The 11,950-nt window shown below is 30.1% G+C and overlaps 1 protein-coding gene across 1 annotated transcript in view; it reads right to left on the reverse strand.

Annotated features, from left to right (window-relative positions):
* Window positions 1-9,726, reverse strand: part of LOTGIDRAFT_106548 (hypothetical protein) — a gene marked incomplete at both ends in the record, with an annotated part of 62,100 nt that extends 52,374 nt beyond the window's left edge. Inside the window, 4 exons of the mRNA XM_009062019.1 lie at window positions 6,169-6,387; window positions 6,767-7,010; window positions 8,392-8,464; window positions 9,573-9,726. Of these exons, the coding sequence (XP_009060267.1) occupies window positions 6,169-6,387; window positions 6,767-7,010; window positions 8,392-8,464; window positions 9,573-9,726 (690 nt within the window). The remainder of the gene's footprint in view (window positions 1-6,168; window positions 6,388-6,766; window positions 7,011-8,391; window positions 8,465-9,572) is intronic.
* Window positions 9,727-11,950: the final 2,224 nt, after the last annotated feature.

The raw sequence follows: 11,950 nt of genomic DNA on the forward strand, positions 1-11,950 counted from the left end.
ACCAACCACAAGATTGAATCTGGATATTCACATTGAAATACAAGTGAACAAAATTTTTTATGGAGAATTTCACAATATCATGATACACAGATTAACATTTATCATCTTACCAAAAATTCTAACTCTGTACGAGCATTGAGTGCAGTAGCATCTCTGACAGTTATTCTACCAGTATTAGAATCAATATCAAAAAGATTCTGAGCATCAGGTGGTCCTGATATACTCCATGTTATTTTACCATATCTTGCCTGTAATTAAACAATATCATTAATTAGTATTTCTTATAGATAAACTTCAGTTTATCCAACAAACAGCTTCACTAAACTTTATTGATAACAGACAGGTGTCAACAAGAGTAAATTATAATAAAGATGTTGAACTACATGTAAATCATAGAATATATTATGATTTGATTCAAGTATTTAAGGAATCACAAGATATTTCTTCAAAATAAAATCAATTGGAGAGGTTAGTTTTTATATATTCTTTACAGTTTCATACGTCAATATAACTATAGAAAACTTACTACAGGATCCCTATCATTAGCACTAGCTGTTTCTATCTCTTGACCATTTGTAAAGCCTCTATTAATTACTGGCTGGAAAGGTACTCCTTGGAAAATGGGAGGGAAATTATTTCTGTAAACAGTTACAGTAACCGGAATATTGGGAGTTGCAGCACGACTTGGGTTTCCTCCATCAAAAGCACGAACTTGTAACTGGAAAAATAAAATAAGTTATCAAGCTAAATTAAATATTTTTAAAAAGAGCATATTTCTGTGTGTTTTCACTTACCCTTTGATTGCTTAATTTAAAAAACTGCACCATTTTTTTCAGTATACTTAATTTCACAAATACAATATTCAAAATAAAAGCCAATCTTAATCAGTCAAACATAATTTTATACTTATTCTCTTGCTTAATCAGTCAAATATAATACTCAATTTATAACCAGTCAATTTCTATATTAATCAGTCAAATACTCAATCTTTATCTTATTCAATCTTTATCTCAATCAGTCAAATATTCAATCTTTATCTTAATCAGTCAAAATACTCCATCTTTACCTTAATCAGTCAAATACTCCATCTTTATCTTAATCAGTCAAAATACTATATCTTTATCTTAATCAGTCAAAATACTCCATCTTTATCTTAATCAGTCAAAATACTATATCTTTATTTTAATCAGTCAAAATACTCCATCTTTATCTTAATCAGTCAAAATACTATATCTTTATCTTAATCAGTCAAAATACTCCATCTTTATCTTAATCAGTCAAAATACTATATCTTTATTTTAATCAGTCAAAATACTCCATCTTTATCTTAATCAGTCAAAATACTATATCTTTATCTTAATCAGTCAAATACTCCATCTTTATCTTAATCAGTCAAAATACTATATCTTTATCTTAATCAGTCAAAATACTCCATCTTTATCTTAATCAGTCAAATCTTATACACAATCTCTATTTCAGTCAAATATAATACTCACATTATATGTTGTAGTCCTATCAGTATCTGTGTATAATGCCCTTTTAACACTAATTCCACCACTTTCTCTTCCAATTTGGAAATAATCCAGACCTTTAGCATCACCAACCAATTCATAATAGACTGTGTTACTTGGTGCCTGATATAAAACAAAAATGACATCTATAATACAATTCATTTGACAATGATATAGAGTTTAATAATCAACTGTCACAAAATTCCAAACTTTAGCTGAGGGCCTACTCTTAATATAAATTTTAGCCGCAAATGAAAAACAAGGCATGTTTATAAAAATGTTTTTGATAAAAATAAGTAGAAACTTACAGTATTGTCATCGTCTTTAGCTTCAACAGTTATGAAAACTTCAGATAATTGTTTTGTTTCACCAATAGTATCAGCATAACTAACAGCTTGCCAAACAGGATCAGCCAAGTTTCTCACTACAGTTATAGTCACTAAAGCTGTGGCACTATTTGGGTTAGTTTGAGAGTCTTTAGCAACAATTCTCAACTGAAACAAAAAATAAACACTTCACTCATATTTTATATTGAAAGAAAGTCTGAGATTTCATGGAGCAAATCAACATATCAGTCTCCCTTATTAACTTCTATAACTTTCAAATTCAAAGGAAGATTTGATTTGATCTTTCTGCACCTAGTAATTTCTTTAGGTTTCATTATATCATTAGGTTATTTTGTCATTAAATGTCTCTTGATGAGTTAGGTGTAGATTTTCTATACTTATTTCAGTAACTTCTATTCATCTTGTGAACATTGCTATTAATTTTGTGACAACTTCTATTTATCTTTTGACAACTTCTAATTATCTTGTGACAACTTCTATTTATCTTGTGACCATTGCTCCTCATTTTGTGACAACTACTATTCATATTGTGACAACTTCTATTTATCTAGTGACAACTTCTATTCATTTAAAATATACTTACAAAATATTTGTCTCTACCATCATCTTGACCTAAACTAGTAATTACTGATATAGCACCGCTTGGAGACACTCTAAAATAATCTGCTGCTGGCGGATCTCCAATTAATTCATAAGATATTTGACTAAACTCAGGCTGAAAACAGAATAATGTTAGGTTATTTTTCAAGCTATATACAGTACACTATTCAAATTGATGCAATTTGTCTAACTGAAATACACATGTATATATACAAATTCTGTATTACTCGAACTGTTTCAATTACTTATCACTCTGTGTTGATCCAATATTCAAATTCTTCTAACTCTCTAGAATTACTGGAATAATTTATTGATCTCAAAAGATTATAATTGTTATATATACACTTACTCTTGCATCAGAATCATTGGCAAACACTGTTAAAAATGGAACATTCAAAGTCTGGTTTTCCTGTATGGTTCTATCAAAACTTCCAAAAAATATAGGAGCATTGACATTTCTATCAATATTGATAATAACATAAGCTGATCTTGGTGCAGTTTTATTAGTTGGTAGTCCATTATCAGATACTCTAACAACAGCCTACAAAATCAAATTACATAGCTTTTCTACTAACGTAACACATAAAAATGAAATGGAGCACTTTTCTGCTACAGATTGGGATGATCTTAAGTTATGAAGATTGAAAACATCATGCAGTGTGCACTAAGGTAAATTAGTTCTTTTCAATTTTAACTGTAGACTCTATAGTACAGAGATTCTTCAGCATGGAGCATATTTGTTTTTAGTTTAGAAGATTTCGGTTTGCTATTATAAAGATAAGGATAAAGAGAATAAAATATTTTGTATGTATTTGTTTGTATGTGCAGTACATATTGTTTAAATGTAGTCGTTTAAATCTTACTGAACATCATTTTATCAAAAATAAATAAATACAAGCAATTTCTCGTTCGAACTAGTGTAAGATCAGTGGTTTTCACCCCCACTATATTATTAACAAATTTAAAAATATGATTTTTATACATTTTTGCTCCAAAATATGTGTCAGAAAGCACCAAATCAATTCAACAGTTGTGCACCCATTGAGTCAGTCTACCCCTTATTTGTACCCCCAGGCTGTGTAAGATATGGAATAATTCTTACATCAAGACGTGTTAATGTTGTGTCTCGTACAGTTCTTGACAAACTAACATCCCCATTACTAGCAACTTGTAAATAAGTTTGTGCTGTTGTATCACCAGCTACAGTAAATGTTAATGTATTGTGAGGTGCCTACAAAAATAAAACATATACAATTATTATCAACAACATACATATTCATACTAGTTATCCTGATTGAATTATTACACCTAAATCACGCATCAACAGTAAAAGATGAGCTCTCATTTTTATTAGTAAATATGACATTACTTTATAAATATAAGTTCACGAATTTTCCCGTCAGAGATCTGAGATTCAAATATGGACAAAACAAAATTGCATTGTTGTTAGAAAAAAAGATTTTTCTACGAGCGATAAATAATGTTTATATAACTTACTGTTCTGTCACCATCTGTAGCTTCTATTCTTATTATAGGATCATTAACAGGTTTTGTATATATAATGGTTTGTGTATAGTTCTGGGTAATTAAAGATGGTGTGGCGGTATTTTTATTAACAGTAAGTGTCACTACAGCTTCATCAGATAATCCTGGTCCATCAGTTGCTCGTACTCTCAACTACAATAGACAAATATGTTTCAATAATAGTTGTGGTCAGGAACCTTTATAAATCAGGGGAGAGCACTAACATCATATTAGGATCTGTTGGTCAAGTTGTCAGTTGGCTAAAGGTGAGGGGACACAAACTGTTTTTGTTACCCAAATTTGTCAGTCTAAACTTGTCAAGAGTTGTTCCACCAGGCTGCAGTTTTGTGTCATGTCTTTTCAAAAGACAAGTTTATAAAGTTGAACACAAATTAGAATAAGAATCAAATTAAGGATATAATAATTATCATAATCTTACAGTGTATTCAAATTTTAGAGGTGAATCCTGGCTCAAATCTCTTCTAACAGCTACAATACCAGTATTATCAATTTGGAAATATTCTCCAGATGATCCATCCCCAATTAACGAATGTGTGACCAGGTTGAATGGGGACTATAAAATACAAATTAACTCTCTAAATACACATCTATTGTTTGTGAAACATAACTGAATTAAACACTTTAAGTTTGTAAAAATGCTGACTATTAACGAATCTAGTCTAAACAATTAGGAACGATAGCATTAAGTCAACTTGATCAAAATATGAAACATAAAGTTTAGACATTCTTAAGTCACTAGCTGTAATGCACCAGACAATATCTATAAATGTTGAAGTCAAAGTCACAGTATAAATTATGAGATTGAATTAGTCACTAAGATACTTACAATTGTATCAGGATCTACTGCTCTGATTGTACCAACTTGAGTTCCAACACCAACATTGACATCAATGGGACTCAAAGAAAAACGATCAGGTGTAAAAACTGGAGCTTGATTCCTTCTGACATTAATTGTAAGTTGTGCTGTATCAGATCTGGGAACGACACCCTGATCAGAAGCTTTAATTGTCAGCTTTAAAAAAAAGAAACAATATTACATAGACTGAAAATACTACATGTACATAGTTTTAGTTGGTAATGAGTAAACTTTGTTTCATTATTTCATGACCCTCATGTCAAATAGAGTCAGATGAATTTTACCGATATGAACATCATCATGCATAAAGTATTGGTATTGCCATTTATTTCTATCTTGACTATTTAAGGTGATTATGAGCCCATTTCATAGCTACATACTTAATTTTGTCAGTTTGTGGACTTCAACTTATGGATTGTGAGATAAGTACATGTGTGTATGATTATATATTAACTTACAGTATAAACAGTAGCTCTAGCTGGATCAGACGTCAATAAATCTTTCACAACAATTTGACCACTTGATGGATTGATATAAAATAAATTGGAACCAAATGCTGGCAGAGAATTATCAATAGAATAAATAATTCTTCCATTATTCTGAAATAGATAAAGAGCAAGAATTACACAAAATTCGTCAATACCAACAAATCCATATTTCATAGGGTTTCACTATTAAAATAGTGCTCCTTACAGAAATTGTAGAGTGATATGGAAATGTTAAAAAACTTAAAACTTTGAGTAACAACATTTTTCAGGTTTTGTTTTAATATTTCTATAAAATAATGCTTAGTTCTAAAAATATTTTCACAATATTACCAAGACAGTAATCTAAAAATCCCTCTAAAAAAATCCAAAAGAAGTAATAGAATACAAAACTAACAAATATTATAAAAGTAAGTAAAAACAAGTCAAAATACATAAAAATATTTGAAAAACAAAAATAAGGGTGTAAAAAAAAATGCTATCAGATGAACCAACCAAAATACTTACCCCAGAATCTGTATCTGTTGCAACAGCAGTGCTGATTAGTTTACCAATAACTTCTGTTTCTAAAAGGTTGACATCAACTGTGTTTAGTTGTAAAACTGGACTACCATCATTTGCATCCTAGATAAAATCATGAATAAATACAATAAGCTGGACAAAATAAAAAGCATCACATTTTTTATTTAGCAGTATTTCAATTATCAATGTTTAGTTCAACGAAACAGTATTATACAGTGTCGATATCATTTTAGATGGAAATTCTAGTTATTTCTAATGAGTTCATATAGGTTGTTAAACAACCCAAAAGATCAATGACTTACCAATATATTAACAGTAACTGTAGCTGTTCCTGATAATTCATTCTTGTTCTCACCATCAGTTGTTGTTACTCGGAATACATATCTTGGTTTAGTCTCGAAATCTAAAGCATTAACTTTACTACTAATTAAACCAGAGGCTCCATCAATAGTAAAATCATTGCTATCTGTACTGGCTACTAATTTATATACTACATTAGCTGTTTCATCCATATCTTTAGCCTATAATGAAATACAAAATTATTCTATACATAATATAATCAGAATTTTTTTACAGTCTCTATTTCTGCTTTCTAAAAAAACTGAAAGTAACTACTATATACAATACAATAGCTACAATATCAGAATTAAATTATGAAGATATTAGAAATATTAATTGACATAAGCATGTACATGTACTTCTATAAAAACATTCTTCTCTGTTAAGGCTCAAAAATACCCTGAAAACACAATGTTTCTACACTTCTTGATAAACAAACCAATTTGTTTTAGAGCAATTTATTCCACTAAATGATTAATAAAAATATTGGGAAAGGCATCAATTTAAAAATGAACCATCAAATTGTTTAATCAAGAAAAGTAAACTATTCAAGTTACTTACAGAAACTGTTACAATTGGAGTGATACTTGAACTTTCTGGTATAGAAACTTCATAGTTGACTGGATTAAAATTGGGATTATTGTCATTGATATCTAGAACATTCACAGTAACTAAGACTGTACCAGTTCTGGGTGTAGGACCAGAATCAATAGCTGCTACTGTTATATAGTGTACTTTTTGAGTTTCATAATCTAAACCAACATTTCCAACAGAAAATTCTCCTGATGTGGGATTGATACGAAACCTGTAAAAATTTAAGAGATAAGTAACAAGGTTTTTCATGCTAAACACAATTCAAAGTCAACAGTTCTTGCAGCTTTCCTGTTAGCTATCTAGGATAAATGATTGATTTATGTCCAGATTCTCATAATCTATCAAATGTTTTCCTTTCATTGAAAAAATCATGCGAACACATGCAATTTTTTTATCACTTCTGTTCACATGAATGATATTAAAAACTTACAGATTTTGGCGATTAAAAACTTACAGATTTTGGCGATTAAAAACTTACAGATTTTGGCGATTAAAAACTTACAGATTTTGGCGATTAAAAACTTACAGATTTTGGCGATCATCAAGTAAACTGTAGGTAAATACAGCGTTTTGTCCACTATCTGTATCTGTAGCCTGTATGAATAATGAATATTAAAAGTTTATATGAAATATTGTCCATGATATTTCTAATCTTCACTAAAATTAATTCAGTCAGCCTTCAATAAAAGCCCTAAAGATATCAGCAGTAGTCAGGTTTACTATGTTCCAGCACTAAAACATTACACAACAGAATCTGACAAATACAAAAAATACAGCATTATATATTTAAAAATAAACTTACATTTACTGTTGCTAATAACTGGTTAACAACACCTTCATTTACTGAACGAACATAACTTGGTTCCACAAACCTTGGTGAATTATCATTTACATCAGTAATAGTTATAAACAACTTGGTAGTAGCAGTCTGTATAGAAAATATAACAATAAGAAATACAGATCCAACCTCCAGTTATCTCTACTGTAATAGCTTCAGATTAAGGTAATATTAACAACTAATAAGATGCTAGATTTCAACTGTTAAAGTCTGGATGATAAGCTATACTATTATAATGTTTAAAATCTACTGAATATATAAACAATACATACCAAGCCACTATTATCTTCAACTAAAAGATCTAAAGTATAACTTTGTGTTCTTTCTCTGTTTAATAACTTAACATTACTTATTGAACCACTGGAAAAGAAAATAGAAACATTATTTTCAATGTGAAAGTACTTAAGAATTATAAATTTGTAAACCATATCTACATAGATGATAGGCTCATTTAACAGGCTGTCTCTAAAGACACATGACTCCATTCAGTGTGCTTACTCTTTTTGGTATCACAACCATTGAGAGATCGATGCAAAGCCTGTAGCACAAGGGATCTCAATTCACTGTTCTATATGAACAACAAGCCTCTCCAACTTGCATCACTGACAGAGGGGAAACGGGAGAAGAATGCTAGAGCCTTATCTTAGTGAACAAAAGTCGAACTCCATTAGGCACTCAGGTTTCTACCTAAATGTCATCTTAAAAATCAAGCTGTATTTGTTTTGTACTTGAAAGAACAAAGGTAAAAACTTACGCGTTGTTAATAGAAAAATCAGAATCAGTGTTTCCACCAGTAATACTATATGTAAGAAGGCCATTCTCTGGATCTGTAGCCTAAAATACATCCCCAATTATGCTCTAAAGATCAATCAATTCACATTGAAATTCATTTTACCAAAATTGCTAATAAATCAAAACAGAAGTAACTGAAGTGCAGTGGTGTTAAGGTACATTGAAAGTCGATATACACTTTCAATTTGTAAGCCACATTTAAATCGAAATTAAAAAAAAAGAACTTACAGTTAAATTAAAGACAACACTATTAAGGAGAATGCCTTCACTAACTGTGATGGCATAATTCTGTTCTCTAATTTGTGGACCTTTGTTTCCTGATGATGTGATAGTCAAATACAGAACTCCAACATTACTGAAAAATAATACAGATCAACTTTAATATATATGTACAGTTTTTACTTATAGCTCATTAGAAAAACACACACAATACTCTTGACAAACCAACAAACTTGTATAGGCCCTACATGTTATAGTCTCAACAATGAATTGCTATGACTTGTTGTTTGATTAATATATCAAATCATATCAATCTTTATAACTCTTCATTAAGGGAGTTTGGATGAGATCTATTATCCTGATAGCTGAATAACTATTATGTCATCTAGCAAACATGTTAAATCTTTTAGATAAATTTTAAATCATTCAAATTCCTACCTTAAGGATGGATTGCCATTGTCTGAAGCTCTTACAGTAACTACATATCTTTCTCCTTCAACAACAGTACCTTGTAATTTTATAGCACCAGCATCACTGACAGCAAATTTATTACTTGGAGGTGGTTCAACTGATTCAATAACATAGCTGACTTGATTAAAATCAGTGGAATCATCATCATCTTCAGCTGCCATCTGAAATATTAATATCATAAACTTTTTATTCATCTTTTATTTATAAAAATAATATGCTAAAAGACCACAGATACAAAGGTAGGGTTTAAGATCTTATATGTTCCATTCACATCACTGTTATACAGGTCTAGTATACCATTGTATCTATAATAAGCCCTTGCAATTGAAAAGAAATAGTTTTAATATTACAAACATATATCAAAATATCATGTATCAAAGATGTAGGCCTACAATCATTTACATGTAGACAATCTCTAAATTAAAGCAGAAACTCTCTAAAACTACTAACAACTTACATTTGTGATTAATCTGGAGGAAGCAACTGTATAGATTCCTTCTGGAACAGTTTCAACATAACGGCCATTATTAGATAAGAATCTGGGTGTATTGTCATTGACATCTAGAACATTGATTGTTACAGTGGTTGAACCATTATTTCTCTCTGGTGTTTTTTCTGTTATAGTAACCTGTAAATGAAATGTTTATATTTTTACTCGTGGAAAGAGAGAAATTCAACCAGGACAGTGGTATCAGCCTACTTCTTGCTTGTAATAAACAGTTTAGCGTCCCATTCAAACAACTGGAAGCTATTTCCGTGTTATCTCTTAATAAGGGAAATCTGAATATCAAAATTTGCCTTAGACTCCAATATTTTTCTACAAGTAACAATACTAAAAAAATAACTTACATCAAATGTATAGCTTTTTATTTGTTCATAATTCAAACCACCTGCAACTAATCTTACAAAACCATTTTCATCCACTCTGAATATTGTTGATGGTGAAACTGTTATATCATAATCTTGGGTCAATCCACCAGTCTAAAATTAATCAGGATTCTAAATTAAGAGATCTGAAGTGCGGGTCAGCATCTCATGTAAAACAATGTTACTTCATTAGCTGCTTATCAATTCTTGTATCTGTACAAAACAGATACGTCAGATAGATAATACCATAGATTGATCTTTAGAAACAAAACCCTGATCATTAACATTGATGTAACTGGACCAGAGGACAAAATGTTATCAGGTTCATATCCTTTAAAAGACATCAACACTTTGTGCTATGTTATAAGGTGTCTGATGAATGTGAAGCAACAAACATGTACATACCAAATCTGCATCAGTAAAAATAAGTCTCATGGGTTCAGATAAATCTTGATTTGAAGCTAATGTTCCAGCAGCAGCATCTTCTCTAATATATCCTACAAATGGTGGTGTAAAAGTACTTCCTATTGCAGGAGGATTGCTATTGGCTGGATTGACGTTTACTTGAAGTATGGCACGGTTAAATCTCTTGTTTAATTCTTGTTCTTGAGCCTACCAAATATAAAGCATATATGTTATTGGTATGTTAGTAGTTTTTATAGAAATTCACTGTGTTAAACAATAATATTAAATAAAATAAATTGTATAGATTGTTAGATACTTTATGTTTGTAATTACCTTAATTATAACTTGCAACTGTCCTCCAGCATTTAGTAAAAGTGGATCATTTCTATTTATTGTTGAAACTAAGGATATCTGAGCTCTATACAGTGGACTTTTATAAGATGGTGTTCCAGCAGGATTAACAAATGGTCCAGATGTTACAATAGAGAATCTGTTTTCATATCCTTGTGGTTCAGCTGAAATTCAGAAACAATGGATTACATGTATAGAAGACATGTATTGTGAAGTTTTCTTAAACACAATTTTCACAAACATATTAAGTATAGACATAAGACCTATATATATGTAAGTTTTACTTACTATAAAGGATAGAGAATTGTATTGTATGGTTCATAGTATCTTGATCACGAGCCTGTATGGTTGTGGCTGCATTACCAGGAGCAGCTGGCACAGGGTAAACAGTAACCGGACCACTCTGAAAAAAGTTAGTCAAATTTAGATGTAATTTTATTATAACACATAACTTATTGTAAATATAGATGCAAAGTGATAAGAATAGATAACTTACTGTACATATAGATGTAATATGATTAGAATAGATAACTTATTGTACATATAGATGTAATGTTATTAGAATAGATAACTTACTGTACATATAGATGCAATGTGATTAGAATAGATAACTTACTGTACATATAGATGCAATGTGATTAGAATAGATAACTTATTGTACATATAGATGTAATGTTATTAGAATAGATAACTTACTGTACATATAGATGTAATGTTATTAGAATAGATAACTTACTGTACATATAGATGTAATGTGATTAGAATACATAACTTACTGTACATATAGATGCAATGTGATTAGAATAGATAACTTACTGTACATATAGATGTAATGTGATTGGAATAGATAACTTACTGTACATATAGATGCAATGTGATTAGAATAGATAACTTACTGTACATATAGATGTAATGTGATTAGAATAGATAACTTACCGTACATATAGATGTAATGTGATTAGAATAGATAACTTATAATAAATATGGATATTATGCAAGTGCTAATTGAATATATAGATATAAAATAAACAACTGAGGTTACTTACTGTAAGTCCAGATGTAATAGAAATTTTATATAAAGGATTAAAACAGACACCACTATCAACAATACAAGATTCATAGACAAATTCTGGTGGTAAATCATCTCCATCAGTTATGGCCAAACTCAGTGTTGTATAATTTACTCTCTTTGGATTTCCACCATCCTA

This window comes from Lottia gigantea (assembly GCF_000327385.1).
Source record: "Lottia gigantea unplaced genomic scaffold LOTGIsca_5, whole genome shotgun sequence".
Classification (NCBI taxonomy): domain Eukaryota; kingdom Metazoa; phylum Mollusca; class Gastropoda; family Lottiidae; genus Lottia; species Lottia gigantea.